At 64.7% G+C, this 23,004-nt stretch overlaps 2 protein-coding genes across 2 annotated transcripts; one reads left to right on the top strand and one right to left on the bottom strand.

Moving 5' to 3' along the window:
- Positions 1-5,070: 5,070 nt before the first annotated feature.
- On the top strand, positions 5,071-7,863 carry SIGIRR (single Ig and TIR domain containing; the record flags this gene model as incomplete). Its single annotated transcript, XM_082485007.1, has 9 exons — positions 5,071-5,077; positions 5,378-5,564; positions 5,643-5,773; positions 5,968-6,108; positions 6,237-6,380; positions 6,458-6,560; positions 6,640-6,790; positions 7,337-7,511; positions 7,661-7,863. The coding sequence occupies 9 exons, from the start codon at positions 5,071-5,073 to the stop codon at positions 7,861-7,863; spliced, it is 1,242 nt and encodes a 413-aa protein (XP_082341133.1).
- Positions 7,864-9,831: 1,968 nt separating this feature from the next.
- On the bottom strand, positions 9,832-19,658 carry PKP3 (plakophilin 3; the record flags this gene model as incomplete). The annotated part of the gene is made up of 14 exons (XM_082485163.1): positions 9,832-9,867; positions 10,264-10,351; positions 10,760-10,952; positions 11,412-11,565; positions 11,847-12,032; positions 12,397-12,564; positions 12,864-12,981; positions 13,256-13,430; positions 13,668-13,872; positions 14,015-14,138; positions 14,519-15,246; positions 15,448-15,521; positions 16,523-16,709; positions 19,620-19,658. 14 exons carry the CDS (start codon positions 19,656-19,658, stop codon positions 9,832-9,834), a joined length of 2,475 nt encoding a protein of 824 aa, XP_082341289.1.
- Between the last annotated feature and the right edge of the window lie 3,346 nt (positions 19,659-23,004).

The following is a 23,004-nucleotide window of genomic DNA, read 5'->3' as shown; positions in this document are numbered from 1 at the left end:
AAGGTCTCTTACTAGGTGGCACCTCATCCTGTAGCAATATCCTCATTTCCGGGACTTGGAAGCGAACTCTGGTTTCATATTGTATCCATGGCCTTGGAACACGATCACCTGCCAGCTCTAAGTAGCTTAAATTTAATCAGCTTCAAGCTGTTAAATGCATCAAGAATTGGCTATTAGCAAGCTCACACTGCACAGTAATTTTCATGCACCTGACAGTTCGCAGGGAGCCATTCGTCCCTCAGCAGCACGCGCTCACCTCGGGCTGGGGTGTGGAGGCAAGATGGGGTCACAAGCCCCAGTGTGGCACAGGGTCTGAAGGCGACAGCCTCAGCTCAAAAGGATTCTGAAATCGGGTTCAGAAGCAGAGCCGGGGAGAGCCACCTCCTTCCCCAGCCGTACCAAACCCAGTGCCTGCCCGCCTGGCGGGACACAGCTCTGTCAAAGCACAGGGCAGGATCACAGCCGTCCCGCCGCTGAGCCCGTCACGCTCTCAGCATCCCCCGAGGGTCCCACCACAGGCACTCCCTGGAGGCAGTGGGTCTGTAGGGGCTGCGCCCCGTGGCTGAGGCCACAGACGGCAGGCGACTCTCCCGGCGGTGACGTGCCCGAGTCAGTACTTGCAGAGAAAGGCACCAGGGTTAACTCGGCCTCAAAACTTCATTCTCAAGAGCATGGAAAGCCACTATCTTGCAGGGAACTGAAATAAGCCGTGCTCCAGCCCTCCGGCTCGTTTTGTCCTTTTGCCACTGCGGCCAAAACCGCTTCCACGCCTCCTCGCTTTTAACTTACTTACCCACAGGAATAACTCTGAAGGACAAGAAAGCTTTTATCAGCTCTTGATTTGCCACCAGGCCTCCTCACGCCCTTGCCATCCCCAGGATCTGGGCTTGTTCCTGGAGATCCGTTATCATCCCACAAAGCCAACTGGTCTACACTGGCGTTCACAGCCCACGCACAGTGACCGTGGTATCACTGACGACCGAGCAGCACCCCCCTGAACTGAACACACACCCAGCTGCTCGCTGGAGGGCAGAGGACCCAGGGGCCATTCCAGAGCCCCAGCCCTCCAGTGGGCTTCCCTTCGTCCCTTTTTCCCCCCACAACAGGACAACAGCACCAGTATTTCACATAACCAATAAAGATTCAGAGTCGTGATGTTTCTCCATGTGAACAGGCCCACAGACCTACCTGTGACCTGTATCTGTGTGTGTATTTGTATACATATATAAAAAGCATACACATACACGTCACGCAGGGAGAGCAGGCCCTGTCGAGACGGGCTGTACACCAGCCCAGGCCCACTGCACCACTGCCCGTCTCCCTCACCCCCCAGCTTTGCCCTCCGGGGGTGGGGGAGGCCCGGCGCCGCGCTGACCCGGCCTTATTCTGCCCCCGAGGCCCCCGTTTGCGGGCCCGGGGGGAGGCCCGGCGGCCCGGCCCGGCAGCAGGGACGGCAACCGATCGAGGGCAGCTCCGCCATGTTGCAGTGCCGGGGCGGGACTACAGTACCCGGCGTGCACCGCGCGCGGGAGCCCCGCTTCCGGCCTGACTTCCGGCCAGGCGGCGTGCGGTTGCCATGGAAACAGCGCGGGGAGGCAGCCCCGGCCCGGGCTCTACACGCGGCCTGCGAGAGGCGATTGGTAAACAAAATACAAATAAGTGAATCATTAGAAGCGGAAACACGTCGGAAAGCTGAAAGAGCCCGTCCCGGGAGGCTGTTCCCCCACCTGCCCCAGTGGGGAGGTGTGAACACCGCCGCTGATGAGGCTGGCCAAGATGCCAGGGCCCCAACGCCACCCCGAGCCCCTAACCCTGCAGAGCTGGCGCCTTGCGAGAGGAAAATAGCCTCTTTTCTTCCCTTTTTGGCCTCAAACCGTGCGATGGCCTCACTGAAGACACCGATGTTTTTGCTGCTTAACAGCTGCGGGTCAGGTCGGTGTTTCTCGCTCACCAGCCTGGGCTGGTTGCAGTGCCAGGCTGTGCCGCGGCCATGGAGGCAGCCCGTGCCTGGAGCGTGCGGCAGCTTGAATCGCCTCCTCGGTAATTATTACAAGCCATCACCTGCTGTTCGTGAATGACCACGGCTTGGCACAGTTCCCCACGGCCAGTGCTAGCCGCAGGAGCCACCCTGCGGTACCAGCTTCAACTTGCAAAGAGGCTTTTAAAATCACAAAGGAGAGGGAAACTGACAGGAGACCTCAAGAAACCGGTGGGCACAGCTGCTGGCTGCCCGGCCTCCCCCTACCTCCCCCCATCAGTAACTCACCTTAACGAAGCCTGAAAGTATGAAGTTTGCCATTGCTCAGCAAACCGTAGCCCCAAAATGCAGGCTCTGCCCCAGGCTCTCCCCGGGGCGCTGCATTGAACAAACAGCCCCAAACCTCCAGTGCAAGCCCCTGGCTGCTGCCGTATTTACCAGTATTACTGGTGGTAGCGGGTGCTGGGTGCGGGTCTCGTCTTGCCCCAACACTTCCGTGGACTTTTCCAGCCATGGAGAGCTGGGGGATTTCCTCCTCTCCTTGGCTCCGAGAGCCTCGTGCAATGTTTGTACCTGTCTCCCTCGGGCTGCTGCACCGGCAGGCTGAGTGGGTTGCCTTCTTTTTTCTCTCTCTTTTTTTTCTTTCCCCTTCCCAGAGGGGAAAAGAAAAAAAGCCAGAGTTATTTATTTTTTTTCCCCCACAGGTTCAGGTGGAGATGGAGGTGGAGCAGCAGGAGGGAGGGACGGCCAACCCCTCCTGCAGGCCTGGCGCCCAGTGATTGGGGCGGCGGGAGAGCCCAGTGAAGGGCAGGGGCTGAACCGGGGAGGGGGAAAAATAAATAATTAAAAAAAAGAGAGAGAAAAAACAAGCACTGATCTGGCAGGTCCAGTCGGCTCAAGCAGCTCACAAGGGAGGCAGCTGGCAGGAAGCCTGTGGCCAGGGCACCAGGAAAGCTCCGAAGGTAAATGCAGCTCTCCTCCGCTTCCCTTTCCGCGTCGATGCTGTCTCGGCCAGGGTCAGCAGGGGTTTCACCCTCTCCCCACAAGCCCTGCTTCTCTCCTCCATCTCTCCGGCCGCGCTCTCTCCCTTGGTGTATGCAGACCTGCAGCTCCCCTGCCACCCTGCCCTCCTCGCTTTCCTGGTGGTTGTGCTCTGGGGGGATGCCACAGCCCAACCATCACCTACTAACGCACGGCGTCCGCAGGGTCCTCTGCCGCACTTGGAGCGCTACAAAACCGGGGTGTCCCCAACCCCAAGATGTAGGAAATTGGGAGCATACTGCTGTCCGTTAACCCATGCTCCTCCCTCCCTCGTGGGCAGCAGCCCTGACACCTGCCTGCCCTTTGGGCATCTGTCACCATTTCTCGCCCCAGAGCAGAGGGGCCCTGGCTGGCTGCACCTCTCCATGGGGCTGGGAAGGCATTTAGGGCTTCCCTGAGCTCTCTGGCCAGTCTGCATCTTGTTGGGGCTTCCTTATTTCCGAGTGTCAGTGAAATCCGATGACAGTGAAATCTACGAGTGACCCACCTGGGCATGACCAAGCAGAGCTGGAGCATCCCTGCCGGGCAGAGAGAGCCCACACCACCCTGGTGTAGCATCTCCCATCCCCTTCCCCATGCAAAAGCCTGGCTCATCTCCATCCCCTGCTCTTCTTCCATCCCCTGCCATGGAGAAACCCAGTTAATCGCTTTCCAGCTGCTCAAGCTGAACTGTTACAAGCATCCCCAGCGTACCTTGACCCACAGTTTCGCCTCGTGCCTGGCGCCAGGGCTGCTGTGCCAAAGGGAAGCACCGCGCCTCCATTGCTGTTCACGGCAGAGCAGCACTGCAGACCTGCCCCCTTCCCATTTCACACCAGCAGCAGAGATGCGGTTTCTCCAGGGGCGAGCCCAGCCTCAGCCCCACTGTTACCCAAAACCAGGCTGCAACCGAGAGCGATGAAGCTCTGGGGCAAAGAGGCAGCCAAGAGAGATTTTTATCCCTCCCGGCCCTGGCAGTTACGCTGGATGTGTTTACAGTCGTGCAGAATCACCAGCAACATGACGTTCTTGTTATTCCCACATCGGCCCCAGCAGGCACACCACCTGCACCGGGGACTCTGCGGGTGTTTGGGGACAGAGGAGCCCAACCCCACCACTGGGCTCTGCTTCGCCGTTTTCTCCCGGTGCCCGTTTGTACTGCTGAGATTTACTGGTGGGGTGCAGGGTGTCCTCCCTGGTGCCCCTCTTCCCCTGGGGCAGTTGCGGTGCCACTGCCACCAGCCGGGGGATGATCTCCAATACACCATCCCCACGCTCCCCGCTTTGCCCCCACGCACAGCACGTCGTGCGGCTACACCTCTCCCCGGGCATGGCCACGGGGCAGTGACATGCCGAGCTTCCGAGCGCGAGGGGAGGGCTGCGACCGCTTGGCTTAGCTCAACACTGCAAGAGCTCACGAGATAGGAAGCCCGTGTTGCTATAAATAAACCGCCCCACTGTTTAATTAGCAATTTCAATGGGCATGTTGGGCTGGAAGCAGCACTGCAGCCAAGACAGGGTGTTGGCAGCACAGACGGGGTGCCACCGAGCCCCCCCAGACACAGCTGCGGGGACAGCTCACCATGGTTTCATGCCCCATGGTTGAGCTACAACCGCGGCTTGATTCCCCTCACTGGCCTCTGGTTTGAGCCAAAGCCATGTTTTTAACGTCCTGCAGCCCCTGGTTGGTCATTAATCACCTGCCACCCGTAAATTCACGGTCAGGGAAGCCAGGCTGGGAGTTGACGCTGTGCGGGGAGGGCAGGTGACATGGTGGCCACCACACTGTGGCTGGGACACGGCTTTGGCTTTACCCCAGAGTGGCACCCACCACCCCCTGATGCCAGTTGCTGCGGGGAGCAATGGGGACCATCGGGACGCTCCTCTGTGCCAGCCCAGGGAGCAGCCAGCGCTCACGGAGCCATTTCTGATCTATTCCAGGCCCAGCCTGCCCTGCGGCGGTGGCAGGTGGACTTTGTCCCCCCGGAAGACACCACACCGCAGGGGCCCTCCTGCCACGGGTGGCCCGCTGGTGATGCCGGCAGCTCCCCTGCACATCTCCTGAGCACACCATGGCAGGTAGGCTGCAAAATCAAAACTTTCACCTGTTTTTATCTGGGAAGGACCCCTCGATGGCAGGCATAGCTGCGGGTCCTGCTTGGAGCTCCAGCACTGCCTTGCAGGGCAGGAGAGGGTCTGTCCCAGCCCCAAAAACCAGCTCAGCCTGTTGCAAAACAGCTGCAAGCAGTGCTTGGTGCCAGACCCCCACGGCAGAGCTTGTTTTTCCGGGGAAGTCGGGATGGCTATGGCGGCATCCTGCCCAGCCAGGAGCTGGAGCAGCTTTCCCAGCTGAAACCCCCTTTCCTGCTGTGCCCCCAGACCTTTGCCGTGTGACCCCCGAAATCCTCGTCCCGGCTGCCAATGAGACGCTGGAGCTGGCGCTGGGGAGCCGGATAGCGCTGAACTGCACCGTGCGCTGGGCGGCCGCCGAGCGCTGCGAGCCCGTCCCTGCCTGGACCAAAGATGGGCAGTGGCTGGGCAGCGAGAGCAGCCAGGACACCACCTGGTAAGGAGCCTGCCCTGGGACATGTCCATCTATCTGTCTGTCTGTCACCAACCCACAGCGGCCCTATCTCCCCCCCAGGTTTGGCCAAAATGCCTCGGAGCGGCTCCTCGCCAGCATCCTGCAGCTCAATCTCACGCATGATGCCGACTTCGGGGTGTTTGCCTGCTGGGTCAGCAACGCCACTGCCACCTTCACCCTGCGGCGAGTGGGTAGGGACATGCTGGGGACAGGGAAGGGACACCTCCAGGGAGGACCCGCTTGCATAGGGCAAGAATGGCAGCCCCATGGGGGTTACTGCTGCCTCCCCAGGGCAGTGTATCACAGCACAAACCTACACCAAACCCAGAAAAGCCAGGCCAGGGGTCACCGGCCATGCTCACCATGCCCTTCCCTGTCCTCGCAGAGGCGGCAGGGCACGTGCCCGCGGTGCTGGCAGCCCTCCTGGTCCTGATGCTCCTGGTGCTTCTGGCCGGGCTCTATGTCCGATGCCGCCTGAACATGCTCCTCTGGTACCGGAACCACTACGGCGAGCTGGAGATAAATGGTGAGCCACCAGAGAAGGGCATGGAGGTGGTCCCCCCTTGGGAAAAGCCTCCCCCAGACTGGGGGCTCTCCAACACGCAGAGCCTGTCCTGGCGTTCCAAACCCCCCTCTCCCCATGGCTCTCTCCAGATGGGAAGCTGTACGACGCCTACGTCTCCCACGCCACCGCCCCAGATGACCGAAAGTTTGTCCACTTCATCATGAAGCCACAGCTGGAGAACCGCTACGGCTACAAGCTCTTCCTGGACGAGCAAACCATCCTGCCCAACTCAGGTAGGCACTGGCCCCACGCGGGGTCGGGCAGAGGGGCGACACCAGCACCTGGGGGCTTGAAATCCTTTTGCCTGCAGAGCCCTCGGCCGACCTGATCATGAACGTAAGCCGGTGCCGGCGTCTCATCGTGGTCCTCTCCGTCGCATACCTGGAGCAAGACTGGTGCAACAGCAGCTTCAGGTAGGAGCAGCTCCTGCCTGCTCTCAGGGGAGAGGAGCCAGCGGGTCCTTCACCCTCCTGCCACACGCCTGTCTCACAGGGAAGGGCTTTGGAGGCTGCTGGAGCTTTCCAAGAAACCCATCTTCATCGTCTTCGAGAGCCAGTACCGCGAGATCACCCACCCCGCCATCAGCCTGCTGAAGCAGCACCGGAGCACAGTGACCTTGCTGGTGTGGCGAGCTGGATCCATGGTGAGAGCTGAGCAGGACCCCGGCCCGCTGGCACCCCCATTTCCACCCCCAGCACCCCGTTTTGTGTCAGCCTCCCTATCACACTCCAGGGCTGCTCCTTGCGCTTCAGTACTCCTAAAAAGCAGGTTGGGGCACTAGTCTTTTAGCAGCAATTTAAAAAAAACAAACAGCTGAAGCAGCCCCAGATCTGGGTGCTCGCTCCCCAAACCTGCATGACCAGGAGCCCTGTGTGGCTCCGGGGTCTCCCCTGGCCGAGGCGCCGGGGTGAAGCCTCAGCTCTCAGAGCAAAGCTTTGGCCCGTGGCTGCTGTGGCCATTTCAGGGCCAGGCTGGGAGCCGGAGCCCTGGGGAGCGTTTCAGCAGGTTGGGCCGGTTTCTCCACCGGCGGGCACGCTGCCATGCCGGGAGCACAGCCCTCGCCTTGGCTGAGCTCCCAGCGCCGGGAAGACTGAGCCGAGCCCCACAAAGCCTTCCCCAGCCCTGTGTGGGGCCGGGCTTGGCTTCATGGTGGTCCCTACACGACTCATCCCCTCCCTGCCCCAAGCAGACACCATCATCGGACTTCTGGAAGGAGCTGTGCCTGGCCCTGCCCCGCAAAGTGTCCTTCCAGGGGACCATGGGTGACCCACAGACACAGCTGCAGGAGGACAAGGACCCCATGCTGATCCTGCACAGCAGCTACCTGGACAGCGGTGGAGACCTCCACCCGGATGGGGACCTCGGTACAGGTCCTTGTCCCCTGCTGCTTCTCCTGGGGGCAACAAATGTGCACTGGAGGTCACCTCTGGGCTTTGCTTCACCCTCCTGTGGCAAGCAGGCTGGGTTTAACCCCGTCCCCACTGCCAAAAACTCATCTCCCCACTCCTTCCAGGCCTCCGAGGATGTGTTTTCGGAAGCCCCAAGCCTCCCCGCATCGGTAGCCCCGGCACTCCCATGGCTTTGGCTGCCGGCACCATGGAGGACACACAGCTGAGGGACAGCCAGAGAACCGACCTCGACATCTCAGACCTGGGATCACGCAACTACAGCGCCCGCACAGACTTCTACTGCCTGGTGACAGAGGACGACATTTGAGTGGGGCGACAGGCTGGCAAAGGCAGCGTCCCCCTGCCCTGTGGGGCCACACGGACGCAGATCACGGCCAGAGGAGCCTGGGCTTTATGATGGGACTGAAGCCCAGGTCTCGGTGGGAAAGACAGGAGCTGGCTCCTTCTGGCAGCATGCTCTGTGGTGGAAAACAATCCCCAGGGGACACCCCCGCCTGTAGTGCCTGGGCACCCTCAGGTGCTGGGCCCCCCTCCCTGCCATGGGCAGCAGGGACACTTTTCCTGCCTGATGGACAAGCGTTGGGACAGATGATGCTCTCCAAGAAGCAGCGTGCCCCACTCCCAGTGGCCCAGAGGCTGGGAAATGCCCAACAGGAGCGACTGCAGCACCCTCTCACCTGTGGAAACCCCCGTGGCAATAAAATGCTGCTGCTCCGAGTGAGTCTCATCCATCTGTGGGGACGCGGGTGCCACCGGTGGGTCTCTCCCCACCATGGCCAGCAGGGCAGGCAGCGCTGTGCTGTGTCCCGTCCCTGTGCCAGATCCTGTCCCCATGCCAACGTACCCACCACACTGACTCAGAGCAACACCCAGACATGGCAAGGAGAATGGCACCACAGGGTGAGCTCACCCACACACTGGTGTCCCACGGGGTGCTCTCCTCCTCTCCCACGTGCTGGCTGAGCCGGGGGCAAGCGGGCATCGTTCAAGGCCTTTATTTCAGGGATACACAGGGCTCAGGGAGTTTGTACATGGAGAGCTGAAGAGACAAACGCACCGTGATATGCCAGCCCGGACCGTGCCGGGTGCCGGCACACCGGGGGGGCCACACCAGCCCCGGACGCAGCCCCTCCTGGCAGCGCCGCCCGGTCTCCCCCACCCTGCCACCCCGTACCTAATCTACCTCATTTCCCAAACGGACTGCGTGATGCCCCCCAAGCGCAGGGTCTGCCCACCCAGCCCCAAACCCACCGGCAGACCGAAGCCACCCCACAGCCCACCCGCGTGCCCCGGCCCGGCCGCTGCCACCACCACCACCATGGCAGGGAGAGCTTTGGACCCGCTGCCCCACCTGCGCCGGCCGCGCTGGGCACCGAGGGCATCTCCCCACCCGCGGGGAGACGCCGCCCAGCAAACACAAGCCGGCTGGCCCTGCCCAAATCCTGCTTGCGCAGCACCGGCCATGCCCAACCCTGAGCCCAGCAGCCACTGAGGAGTGGCAGCGGCAGCTCTGCCTGCACGGGGACAGTCCCCGCGGGGTGTACAGATGGGGACGGCGTGGCTCAGAGATCCCCTGGCTTCTTGCAGCGAGGGCATGAGGCAGCATCAATCACAACCCCGCCATCCCTGGCAAAGAGGGGGACTCAGCACTGCATCGCCAATGCTGCTTCCTTGCTCCTTATGGCCACGGTGCCACCCCGTAAAAATTTGGGAAGCCACCTCAGACGTCCCACAACCCCCCCGAGCTATGCGAAGCCCCGTCCCCACCCAGCCAGGACAGAGAGTGTCTAACCCACCACGCGCCCCCGTGTGCCGTGATTCAGGGAGCTGGGATGGGGTGCCCCCAGAAGCCCTCCTCCCCACCAGCATTGCTCTGCAGGAGCCTCCCCAAAGCCCTGCAGCTCCTGCCCCTCCGCCGAGCCACAAGACAAGCTGAGCTTTGGCAGGCAGCTCCCCGGGAGTGGGAAGGGTCCCCAGGGGCTGAGGACCTTTGGGTGCCATGGGGCAGTCCCCCGATAACTGGGGTCCCAGCAGGTCCCTGCAGCAGAGCTAAAAGCAGTCGCTGTGTTTAAGGCTGCGGCAGGAGGGAGGAAAAGCGTCCCCCCACCCGGGGAAGGGGGACCCGGCAGAGGGGGGAGACACGAGGGACGCAGCGGGGACTAAGCTACACAGCGGGGGTCTGGTGGCCAGCAGCTTGCCCTGGGCACGTCCAGCAGCAAGGAACATCCCGGCAGGGACAGTCAGGGCTGGGCAGTCCGGTTCCCAGGGGTTGTCCTCACAGGCTGAGGAAGTCCTCCTTCCGGTACCCCTTCTGCAACAAGACAGGGCACTCATCACACGGCAGGGACACTGTCACCATCACCTCTCCTGCCCCAGGACACCTCTGCCCGCACCTCACTGAGCAGTGGAAACACGAACACAAACCCACTCTGCTCCAGCCCTGGCAGGGCCATGCTGTCCCCACATTGGGCACACGGCTGTCCCCACCCCGCTGGTGCAGATGCCACCACAGGGACAACGCTCTGGGGACATTATCCCCCCTTCAGGAGGGGCAGGTGTGGAGCTGGAGCCTGTCCTATGCCTGGAGCCATTTGGGCGGTGTGGCTTTCCAGGGTGAAGCCACTGGCCTTGACTCCCTTGGACTCCACCCTCGGGACCCATCCCAGCATCCCACCAGCCGGAGGCGGCACCGGGGGATGGTACATACCATCTTGAAGTCCCGGTGGAGCTTGGTATATTGCCACATGTTGCCCAGGAGGCTGGCTGCTGCTCTGGAGGACTTCTCGTTGTCCGAGCTGGGACAGAGACAGAAGGCATTGAGCTTTGGGTACCACTGGGCACGGGATGGTGCCCATCAGCCCAAGGATACCACCCCAGAAGGGCCCAGAGGGGCTGAGGACTTGGCACTGGTGGTAAAAGGCAGAAAAGTAAAGGCTGGAGCCCACCGCAATGGGCAGGGTGGCAAGTGCTTCTGGCAGGAGAGGTGAGAAGCACCCAGATGGGAAGAAGGTGGCTGCAGCGATGGACAACCCTGTGGCGGGGTGTCCTGGGGAGGTGGCAAAGGTCTGGAAAGTGGCCATGGGGCCACTCTGAGCTGGTTTGGTGACTCCCAACACCTGGGAGTTGGACCAGAGGATGAAGGGGAGAGCAGGACTGGACCCCAGGTCTGAGCTGGGACAGCAGAGTAGACGGGGAGCTCCCACCTGTCCCTTCTCTTCTTGATGTAGAAGAGCTTCCTGAGGCCATCAAAGTAGACAATGTCACGGGCAGCCATAGGGCTCTCCACCACCAGGTTGTTGAGGACCGCGATGATGTTCACGATGACGTCAGCGGGTGGTGCCTTGTCCCCGATGCTCCCCGGCAGCTTCTCAATCAAGTGGCTGACCACCTTGGTCGCTGGTGGGCAAAGGCATCACATCAAGGCTGGTGGCCAGACCCAGGGGACACACGGCAGCCTGGGGATGAACCCTGCAACCTCCTGGGGGCAATGAGGGGACAGAAGGTCCAGCCAAGAACCTGCGGGGCCGCACCAAGGACATCTTCAAGCCCTTTGCTCTCTGGAGTCCCTACTGAGACACCTTGGCACCTGGGAGAGGAATTTGGGGATGAGGACAAAGCCAAGTGAGGTGGTGGGGTTGGAGGCAGAGCACAACTTGTAGGGGGTGTTTGGTTACTGGGGAAGGGGGATGCACCGGCCACCGCGTGTTCAGCTGTGAGCAGGGATGCAGCGGGCAGGAAGGTGCTGAGACATGGCTGGAGGTAACTAGAGGCCAGACGAAGGAGGAAAAGGGTGGAGAGCGTCCGTCGGGCTCCTCCTGGCAGCCCCGGCCCTGCCCATCCCTCCCCGGCACTCACACATCTCGTCCTTGTTGCGGGCATGGCGGGACAGGTTGCGGATGAGCCCCGTCAGGGAGCGCAGCTGGTGGTGGTCGGCGGTGCGGACGCGGTCCAGCACGGGGTTCAGGATGCGCTCCTGCTCCAAGGCCAGCCGGCTCAGCACGCCCGCCCACTGCCGGGGCAAACACACGCTTGGAGACAGCCGCCAGGGGCCCACCGGCTGCCTCCTCCTCCCACCCCATCTTCCTCCTCCTCTTGCTCAACGGGGCCGGGTCGGGGTGACCCATGCCCAGGTGGCAAGTAGCGTGATGGCCACGTCCCCCACCCAGGAAAGGCTGGTCCCAACCCACAGGGAGGTGCGTCCCCTCCCCAGGCACGGCTGTGACTGGCCAGGCGGTGGGGACAGCCGGGCAAGATGGGGCCCCCGGGGACGTTCCTTTCCCACGCCCTCACCCTGCGGTCCCCGGCGGTGATGTTCTGCAGGGCGCCCGACGCCGCCTCCGTCGTGTGCTTGTTGAGCTCGCAGCGCTGCAGCAGCCGGTTGTAGATGCCCACGATCTGCGGGTTCCAGAGCCACTCCATGCCCTTGGGGTCCTTGGAGACCTCCGTGAAGGTGACGATGTCCGCATTCAGGTAGTGCTGTGGGGATGGGGGCGGCACCGTTAGACTCACAGGGAATGTCCCCTCCGCAGCATCTGCTGGTGTCCCCTTCTCCCCCGCGTGCCTGGCCTCTACCGTGGGGCAGCTCCAGGCTGGCAGTCACCCAGCAGGTCACCCCGGCTGCGTCATGCCCCGTGGCATGGCAAAGCGGGGGTTCGGCACCCTGATTCACCCCACACACCTGATCCACCCTCTGCTGAGCTCACCCGCGTGTCCCACCCATCAGCCAAGGCCAGCGTCCACCTCCGCCCCAGCGTCACCTCCTCCGCCAGCTGCTTCCCAGTGCCAACCCCGCCCCAGGTGACACGGCCGTCACAGTGCCCACCACTTCCCAGCCACTGACCTCTCGTGCTTTCTTGCTCTGGGGGCTGAAGCAGCCCACCAGCTCCCCCGTCACCATGCCACTGTTGTTCCTCCTGTGGCCTTCCAGGCGCTGGAGGGAGGACGGGGGCATCTCGTCGTACAGGCGGTAGGAGAGGTTGCGCAGGACGCAGACGGCATTCTCCACGCTCTGGGGGGAAGGAGATGGGGCATGGAGGGGGTCAGTCCTTGTGCTACCTGCCAGGGCATCTCCAGCTGGCACGTCCCCTGGGGTGCAATCCCATGGGGTTCTGTGGCCAGAGTCCCCCCAGTGACACCAGCAGTGCCCCACTGTGCCCAGTAAGGGCAGGTGGAGCCAGGATGGTTTTCCGGCCATCACATCAAGACCTGCCTTTGCACCGTCATGGCCAGGGAGCCACCAGGAGGGAGAGAGCAGCACCCAGTCTCAGGGCACCCAAACCCACCCAGCACCCAGCTCCTGGGGCTCACCTTGTCCTCTGACTTGCCCACTTCCAGGGAGCTGTTCACGTAGTGGATCATGGAGTCCACCAGCCCGTGGCACTCGCGCATCTTCTGCCGGGTCTGCTGGCTGGCAGAGCTGAGATTCCTGCATGGGGAACATGGGTCCATCACGGTGAAAAGGGGCTTCCCCACAGCCACCTCCCTCCTGCCGCTGGGCACCACCATGGGGAGGGCAGCTAATACCTCCTCCATAGGGGTGCCCAGGCTTGGCCTTCACGTATGAGTGCTGCAAGGGATGGGGACCCCAGGAATGAGCCCTGGGGACCTTGCTCCCTACGTATGCAGCACAGATGGCATCTCTTCTTCCACCCAAGCCTTTGTCCACAGTGGGAGGGCCAGAGCCGTCCCAGAGCAGGTACCTGAGGAAGCCCGTGGAGTTGTAGAAGATCTCTGCCTCTGAGGGGTTCTGCTGGATGACACCTGAGCCCCCCAGTCCAGAGAGGGGGACCAGGACCAGGTCCGTGAGCTGCTCCAGCGTGTCCCGGGCCAGGCGGTCCTTCAGGTTGTCACTGGAGGAGAGGTTCCACAGGATCCCTGCGCGGAGCGGGATCCTCAGTCCCAGGGATGGCTGGAGAGCACATCCACCCCAACCCACCTCCCCCAGGGGCTCGCGCCGACCACCCACAGCCAGGAGCAGCGGTGGGACAGTGTGGGTAGCAATGATGCAAAAAGGTCATTCTCATGAAGTGGGGCTTTACTCATGGGGTGAGGGCACCATGTGCCACACCCAGGGGAGGAGGACCCCTGCCCACCCCTGCTGTGGCCCCCAACCTGTGACATTCTTGCGGAGCTCGTCATCGGGCTCCCGCAGCGTCCGCATGAGTTCGTAGATGCCGTTCTCCTCCACCAGCGCCAGCTTGTTCTCGACGTTGTCGTAGATGAGGTTGCGCATGGCGCCCGTGGCATGGCGCTGCACCTCCTGGTTGGGGCTGTTGAACAGCTTCACCAGCTTGGGCATGGCCTGGAGGCTGCGGGCCTGGGAGGGGAGAGCCGGCCGGGTTGAGACGCCCAGCCACTCTCCCGGGGACCAGGGCTGCCTCCATCTCCTCCACCCTCCCAGGGGTGCCCCACCATGGCAGAGGGAACATCCCCTTCCCCTTTGGCTCCCAGGTGCTCACCTGCTTCTTGGCGTTGCTGTCGCTGTAGCATTTGTGCTGGAGGTAGGCAGCGCCCAGGACCTGCAGGTTGGGGTCGCTGGCTATCAGGTATTTCACTGCAGAGGGCAGGTCAATGTCATCAAACCTGGAAACAGCAGGCAGGTGAGGAAGAGCCCAGACAGAGCATCCCACGGGGGTCCTCCACCTCTGCACCCCACCACGTCCCACATCTTGGAGGAGACCCATCAACCCGCCTCCCTCCCCACCACACACATGGGGCACGGGACTCCAGACCCGGCTGAATGAGCATCTTCCTACCCTCAGGTCGCAGGATAACCTCGAGAGGAGCTAAAGCCAGATGCAGGACATACTTAGAGGTCAACCTGTGCCATGGTCCAGCACTATGGGGCCAAACTGTGCCCACCATCTCACCCTTCCTCCTGCACCCCTCGCAGCAAGGTAACGCCAGACGAGAGGTGGAGGGGTTTGCCCTCAACCAGCCAAGTGACTAAGGTGGGCACTCACCCCCCCGACTGGTGGCTGAGCAGCGTGCTGTGCCCGTTGTACATCTCCAGGGCGCGCTGGTCCTGGAGGTGGTGGCTGGACTCGGCCAGGCTGCGCACGGAGGGCGCGCGGGAGCTGTGCTCCACCATCCCCATGTAGGAGGTCCCGACGCCCGCCTGCGAGGCCGCCTGGATGCTGCCGAAGGAGCCGGTGCTGAGCCGTGACCGGTTGTTGCTCTGGAAGCGCTGGAGCGTGCGCATGGCGGGCGCCCGGATGGTGCGGCTCTGGGTCACCTCGCCGCCCTCCAGCCAGTCGGAGGCGGCCTTGGTGGCGGAGCCGGCGCTCATCTGCCTCTCGAAGGTGTAGGAGCGGGAGAAGCCGCCGTTGCCTTGGCTTTTGTAGAGGGGACGGTGACCCACGGGGTCCAGCTGCTCCGAGATGACGCTATAGCGGTCATCTGCGATGGCGGTGGACGGGAGCGGCCCGTCGGCCAGCCGCAGGGACCGCAGCGAGAGGGTGTCGAAGTTCTGCCGGGGCCGGTAGTTGCGCTCGTGGAAGGAGGTGGGCCGTGGCGACGTGTTGGCGGCATGCGACACGGCGTAGCCGGCGCTGTAGCCCTGGCCCTTCGCCAGGCCCCCGTTGCTGATGGTCGCCATCCGCTTGTGCGGGGTGAGGTCCACCGCCGAGCGCGAGGACCAGCTGCTGCCCTTCAGCGTGCCGAAATCCTTCTTGGCCAGCGGCTGATAGAGCTGGGGGGGGGAAGCGTGGGGTCAGGGGGCGCCTGCATGCCTGTCCTTCCATCCCCTCTGCGGGGAGAGGAAGGGATGGAGCCGTGTGCCTCCCTCGGCACAACCACAGCTACGACCTGTGGCGGGGTCTCTGCTGGCCCCCCAGCTGCCACGGCGATGGGCACCGGTGTGGGGTGGGGGACAAACCCCCCCGGTACGTACCGAAGCTTTGGGCTCCAAGCCATTGCTCTGGGAGCGGGAGCTGAAGGCGTGCAGGGTCGTGCCATACTGACCGCCTGCGGGATGGAGATGGGGAGGTCAACATGAGCGCTGGGAGGCAAAGGGGTGGTCTTGGGGACCGAAGATCCCCTCTACTCATCCCGGGGGAACCTGCTTGGGGAGCCACGGCAGTGCCGGTGGCACCGGGGGGGGATGAGGCAGTGGGAGGACACTGCCTTCGCCTGCCAGCTGGCAACGAGGAGCAGGAGAGGCGGCGGCGGTGCTGAGCGACAGCCTCCCCACCTTTCATCGCGCCCCGACAGCCAGGGGAGTAATTGCCACCTTGGTGGGGACACGGCGGCTTGGCCGTAGCCGGATCGGCAACGCAGGCATCCCCCCCAAACCAGTCCCGGCCCCGCCACCCAGGGGACGGGAGCCCGGCAGGGACCGGGCTGCCCTGCTGTACCCTGTGCCGCCCTCCCGCCTTGCCACCGCCCCGGGGCCGCCGGCGGGGACGAGGAGGACACCGCCAGCCCTGGCGGTGACGGTGACGGGAGCGTGACCCACACCTACGCCCAGGCAGCCCTCGGGGTTGCCGATGGGATGGGGTGTCTCTTCCCACCGCCACCGGGGTCCCCCAGCGCCTCGGGTTGGGGGGGCTCAGTGGAACGCGGCGCCGGTGCGGGGCGAAGCAGCAGGGCGGAGGCCGCGAGCGCAGACGTTAAATGGAGGAGCTTGGAGCCCGGCCAGCGGCGCCGCTCAGAGGCTGTGGGGGACGGGGAGGGATCCGCCAGGGTGAGAAAAATCCCCTTAGCCAAAGCGGGGTGCGAGACCCCCCCCCCCCCCCACCTTCCCCAGTGCAAATATCCCCCCAGGGGGCAAGTGGGGAAACTGAGGCACGGCCCCCGAGCGGGGTGCAAGGAGCCCAGGATGGGGCTGGGGGTGTGACGGGGGACTCAGCCGGGGTGGGGGGCGACCCCCCCAGCCCCAATCCATGGCGTGAGCCGAACCCCCTTGCCGGCGGAGGGGCTCCCGCCGCCTGCTTCGACGCGTGTGCCCCGGGGGGGCGATCTCCCACCTCTGCCGCCGTCGGCGTGGTCGGGGGCCTCGGTGCGGGCGGCCGCCTGCCCCCTCAGCATCATGCGGATGCGGACCTGCTCCTGGACGCGGGCGCTGCGCAGCCGCTGGGCCTCGGCCGCCTCCCGGCTCCTGCCGTCCAGCTGCCGGTCCGAGGGCAAGGCCAGCGAGCAGACGCCGGCCTCGGGCTGCAGGGCCGACAGCAAGAAGGTGTTAGTCTCCTGCATGGCGGCGGTGGCGGCGGCGGTGGCGGTGCGTAGGCCGAGGCGAGCGAGGCCGCCCTGCGCAGGTGAGCGCGGCGGCGGCTGCCCTGAGCCGAAGGGAGGCACCCGTCCCGCCCCGCCGCCGCCACGCCTCGGCGGCAAGGAGGGGGGACGCACCGGGCCCCCGCCGCCACCCTCGCCGACGCAGGTGGAGGCGCCCGGGGCGACCTCGCGGGGACGAGGGCCAGAGGCAGGCGGACGGGGTCCCGGGTGGTCCTACCTGCAGCCCCCGTGGGACAGCCAGACCCCCCCAAGCAGCCTCCTCGCCGACCCCCAGACCCCCATATTGTCCCCCCAATGAGCCTAAGACCCCCAGGCAACCTCCCTGGAGAGCCCCCGACCCCCGGCCAAGCTCCTTGGCCATCCCCGGACCCCCACATGGGCTCCAGGAGAGCCCCAGGCAGCACCCCTATTGACCCCCCGGACCCCCACAGGGCCCTGCCAGTGACCCCCAGACCCCTATATTGTCCCCCCAATGAGCCTAAGGCCTCTGGGCAACCACCCTGGAGAGCCCCCGACCTCCACATGGCCTCCCTGGAGAGACCAGGACCCCCGGAGAAGCTCCTCAGCCAGCCCCGGACCCCCACATGGCCCCAGCAGTCTCCCCAGAGACCCCCAGACGCCCGAGCCACCTCCTAGGAGAGCCACGGGCCCCACAGCACCCCACCACGGACCCCAGCCCCCCGGGCTGCCCACCACCACGGCCGGCAAATCCCTCCAGGGTGGGGGGCCAGCCCGCCGACGGGTCGGAGCGGGGGCTAATTGGCAGTAATTACTGGTCGGGCCTTCCCTGCTTTGCTTTTCAAATCAGCCGGGGAATTAAAAAACAACAATAATAATAAATAAATAAATAAAAAGGGGGGGGGGGGGGGGCGGCTCAGCGCCGGCAGGCCCGGCGGTAATGAACACAGGGTGACTCAGCCGCTGCCACTGCACAGGTACTAATTAGCCTCGCCCCACCCGCCGAGCCGCCCCAGCCGACCCCGGCACGGCCAGGGTGGGGGATGCCACGTAACCCCCCCAGCCCGCTGTGCTCGGGAACGGCTCCTGAAATCCCCGTGCTGGTGTTTCCTGCCGCTCTCCCTAAGCCCCCGACTCACTAATTGATCTGCTCACTCCTGAACCGAGTTGTGCCCGTTCTCATCCCTGCCTGGGCGCCCGGGCTCTGCCCCTGCTCCCGGGCACAGGGTGTTTTGCCCGTCAGCCCCAGCACAGCGCATCAGCCAGAGAAGCCGGCGCTGGCTTTGGCTGTTTGAAGGCGAGCGTGGCAACGCGGCCTCAGCTCTGCAGCGGGCCATGGCTCAGCGCTCGGTGTCACCGCTCCGAACCCGCCTGGCAGAAGCGTTATGGGCTTTGCCAGCCGGGGCTTACGTCACCTGGTGATGACAAGGCCGAGACGTTGAGGACAACGCCGGGACGGCTTTTGTGCTTGGTTAGGAGGGTGAAAAGGGCGGCTGTCCCTGAGGAATGTGCCGCCGTCAGCAGGAGCAGCGGCTGATGCCGGGGCGGGGTGGCAAGAGCTGCAGGCGAGTGTTTTGGGGTGACGGTCCCTACTTTGATGGCCTCCCCAAACCCCAGTGGGCTGCAAACCCCGGTGTCACCATCGCATCGTGCCCAGGGACCAATGCCGGGGGGGACACCCCCACCTCCCCAACTCGGGGGAGCTGAGTCCAGGAACTTCACGGGTTTACTGGGAGCCCCCCCTTTGCTTAGGGGTCACACCTGACCCTTTTGGGGTACAGCACCCAGGGATAACCCCCAAGGCACCCCCCCTCCTCTCCCACCTCAGCACCACCCACATGGGGAGCGTCGGCGGGTGCACCGAGTTTGGCAGAGCTCAGCGGGGCGCTCCCAACCCTCCGAGCCCGTATGAATCACGGGTTCCCCCCCCGGGAGCAGGCGGGGAGGGCGGTTCACTCCCCGTGCAAGCCGACGCTTGCCCGCTGTCCCCGTGCCAGGCACGGAGGGGCTTGGGGACGGCCCTGGGACCCCCTTTGTCCCCCCAGGGCTGTCCCCAATCCCGCTGGCAGCCCCGGTCCCCCAGGCTCTGCCCCCCTTCCAAGCCCCCGTCCCCCCGGCACAGCACTGCCCTGCAGCTCAAAGATGGAAATGGAGGGGTCTTTGGGGCGGGGGGGTGTCGAGGCAGGTTTTAAGCCCAAAGGGGCAGCGCTCACCTTCTAAAGTGGCTCTTTAAGAGGGGAAAGCGTTGGATGGGAGCGGGGCTGCACTGGGATGCTTAAAATGCAGCAAATCAGCACTAACCCACCCACCCCGCTTGGAGCAAAATTGGGGGATTCCCAAGAGGATCCGGCCACGGTCAGGGTGACGCAGGGTTAAATCAACTCCGTCTGGGGGGTCCTTAAAGCGAGCACTGATCCCCCCAAACCTGGAGGCAGCCTTATCCCTTCCTCCGTGGGGTGACAGAGCCATGTCCCCAGGGAGACCCCGGCTCCTGGGTGCGCGCCGTCCCCTCCCACCCCCTGAGTACCACCGAGTGCCTGTCCCCAAAACCGGGTCCCCGGGGAAGCCTGTGGCTGCCGGTGCCATCGGCGTTGCAAGCAGGGAGTGGCCAGCGCGGCACCACGCAGCCTGGCCACGGCGCACATGTGCCAAGAGCCACACCAGGGAAACTGAGGCACGAGGAGAGGAGAGGAGAGAAAAAACGCCTCTGGGCCAAAGCTGGCCAGGAGCAGGCAGCTGCCAGATCTGGCATCCGCACTGTCCCTTCCCGCCCGGTGCGCAGGGATGGGTGGCACGGTGGGTGCCACCGGCTTTCCCTGGGGACCCACGTTGGGGACAGCCGCGTCGATGGGTGCGGGGCCGGCCAGCACGTACCTTGTTGGGTGGCCCTGGAGGGCCGTTGCCCTGCAGCATCCTCCCGGGCAGGCGGGTGCACCCCTGGGTGCTACGCGGGTGCCGGGTGCCCCGGCACGGGGTGGGCGATGCCGTCTGCGGCGGGGCCGGTGCGGCAGGCGTGGGGCCACGGCGCGGGCCCGCCCCGGCAGCTTACCCAACCAGTCTCTTCGCCGTTGTTTTGCATGTGCGCTCGAAACCCGCTCGCCTCGCAGCCAAGTTTGCGCTTTTGGGGCTTGCGGCGGCTCCACAAACAGCCTCAGCACAGCCTCGGTGCCGGCGGGGTGGCCGGGGGTCCCGCCTGCCCCGTCCCGGGCAGCGGAGCCGCATCTCAGCTGCCTTTGAGATGCCCCAATAACACCACCGTTGGTCCCCAGCGCCACCACGGCCATGGTCCATCATGTCCTTTCCACCGCATCCCCTCGACCCCCCCAGCACAGGGCACCCGTGGGTGCGACAAGGAGGGCTTTGGGGCTGCCAGGAGGAGAGGACGGAGGGGAGGCAGAGCTGGGGGGGAGGCGGGGGGCTCCCCCGGGGGTTCACAGGGAGCGTATTTGTATGCGTGGGATGGAGCAGGAGCCCTTTGAAGCCAGATAAGCCAAGAGGGAGCGTTTGAAACGGGCCAAACCAGTTTGGGGGCCATCGTTTCCACCGGCACCACAGCCCGGGGTTCCGCACCGCACCCAGCGCTCGCCAGGGGCTGCCGAGAGGAGACCCCTCAGCAATGCCCGGCACGGGGCAGGAGGCTGCCCAGGACCCTCCATCCGGCCACTGCTGTCACACTTGGCCCGTTCTCAGCCCCGTCCCCCGCTCCCCCTCACCCTCTGCCGACCCCGCGGTCGGCCCCATGGCGGGGCAGCCCTATAGCGAGGCCGCTCCGGGCGGGCGGTTGCCTCCACCACCCCAAACAAGCCCCAGCGCCTTCGCAGCCCCCCCCGGGGCAGGGAGAGGCGTTGGCACCGGGGCTGCTCCTCTAAAAGCGGGGACCGGCCCGCGCCCCGCTGTCACTTGGGGCTCCAGCGCCTGGCCCGCGAGAGGCTCCCCGTCGTCCCCGCGTGTCCCCGCCACCGCGGCTCAGCCACTGCCAGAGAAACAAAGCCCTCCGGCATTTCGCTGCCGGCCCTACCCCAAGCAGACGCCATCATCTGGCTCCGAATTGTCCCCAGCGGGACTGGACCAGCGTCCCCAGTGGGGATGGCACTGGTGGCACCGGTCCCTTCCAGCATGAGCAGCAGCTCTGGCTTTGGCTGAGCCCAGTGCCCGCTCCGATGCCGGTGGCTTTGGGAGCTCTCCTGGCTGGGAAGCTGCTGGAAAAGTTGTGCCTAAGGACAAGGCGGCTTTAGGGATGTGGCTGCCGGCCCCGGGGGACCGCGGGGCCACCTGCCCGGCTCGGGACTTCTCAGCCCACAGGCCAACTCCCGGCGCAGCGGGCAGAGCCATCGCCCACAACAAAGCGCTTCCAAAGCTCTGGGAAATTAACAGGCAGCAGGGCAAGGAGAGGAGCTCAGCACCCAGAGAAAAACCCGCTGCCTGCCGAAACTCCCCGCTCCCGGCAAATCCCAGGGCCAGAAGTACCAAATTTGCGATAAAAGGCCCCCCCGAGACCCAGACCGTGGCTGTTTCCTGATGGCAGGCCGGTTGCCGAGCCCACCACCTCCATCCTCACCCCAAACCTCAGTGGATGCTCAGACAGAGCCCAGGGGATGCCGGTGGGGAAGAAAACACTTGGCAGGGGGGAACTCCGGGGCTATTCCGGCTCTCCCAGGGGCGCTCACAGTTGCTGAAGGCTCTCGGCGGAGGGCAGCAAGGACGCGGCCATCACAGCCCAGGGGAGTTGCAGGGACGGGGTGACCCGGCTGTGGCGCAGGAGGAGCCGGCAGCAGGCGGGCCCGGGGCCAAGCGGGTTTGCCGGAGCCCACGAGGCGCTGCGTGCAGCCGGGCACGTCCTCGCGCAAGGGGAAACGGCGCACACAGAGCTGGGGCACGGGCGGGCACGGCTGTCCGGCGAACAAGCGTGCAATGGCACGCGGGAGTGAGCGCAGCAGCTCGCGGCTCTCCCCACGGCTCGCCAGCCCCGGGGGCACCGGGCTGAGCCCCCCATGGGGCACAGGCAGCGGCCCGGGTGGAAGCCAGGTGTGGGGCGGAGGCTCCGCAGCATCCCGGCAAGCCCGGGCGTGCGGCCGGGCATCAAAAACACGGCTGCTGCCACCTCCTCCTCCTCCTCCTCACCGCACAGAACACCACTGCTGCCCGCTCCCACCCAAGAGAGCGGACCCTCGCCCCGTGCCCATCCTCCTCCTCCTGCTCCGTCCCACCGGGAGCCCTGCCCGGGGCTTTCTGAGCTCTCCCCCCCCCCAGTGCCAGCCATGCTCAGCCCCAGTGCTTCCACCAGCGCGCTCCCGGCGAGCTCCCCGCGCGCACAGGGCAAGGCTGCTCTCTCCTCTGGGGCACCCCATGGGGCCAGGGCTCCCTGTGCCCCCCGAGCGATGCAAATGGCAGTGGTGATTTGGTGTGGGCAAACGCATCCCCCCCCCAGCCTGCACGGCCACCCGCCACCGCGAGGGGACAGAGGCCAACGTGGCTTCTTGTGCCCTACGCCCGGCCGGGGGCCACATCCCCGCCAAGGCACGAGGGTGATGGAGGGGAAGGAAATCCCAGCCAAGACATTGATTTTATTTTTTAAGAATAAAAAAAAAAAACCCCGAAACAGACAAAACTTCCTGAAAACAGCTTCCTACCTCATAATTTCACAGAAATTAGCTTGGAAACGTCATTTGCTCTCCCCCTGCTCCGGTACCTGCTCTGGGCTCTGCCCTGTCCCGTCCCAACCCGCCCCCCCCCGGCGCGGGCAGTGCCAGCCCATGGTGCCCAGGGGCTCTGCCCCCCACCCCGTAGGGCCGCAGCGGCGTATCCCCGTGTGGAAGGGCAGAGCCGAACCCCTTTTCCCCTCCACGGTGGCCCTACGGGTGCTGGGGAGGGGAGCAGGAGGGTTTGGGCAGCCCCAGGGGGCTCCTGTGGGTACCGGTACCCCCCCGAAAGCTCAGCTCTCCAGCCTGGCACAGGGACAAGGTGCTGGGCGCTTTGGGGGGGCGACCCAGCAAAGGGGCTGCAGAGCAAGCGCCGGCTGCGAGTTTGGGTACCGCTTTTCCACCTGCGGCACCACCGGCCCAGCACAGCCGCCGGGGACCCACCGGCTCCGGGGATCAGCCCCGAGGCTTTGCCCCTCCCGACAGCAGGACGCCCACTGTCCCGGCGCTAATGAGTTAATAAATTCGTTGCTGACTAAGAAATTAGACCCTTAAGAAAAAAATCACCACCCGCTTTCGCCCTCCCCGCTCCCCCCCCTCCCCAAAATAACCACGGTTCG

This window comes from Vanellus vanellus, assembly GCF_965231255.1.
Source record: "Vanellus vanellus genome assembly, chromosome: 6".
Lineage (NCBI taxonomy): Eukaryota > Metazoa > Chordata > Aves > Charadriiformes > Charadriidae > Vanellus > Vanellus vanellus.
Note: the sequence above shows the minus strand (reverse complement) of the source record. Positions and strands in the feature narration are given on the sequence as shown.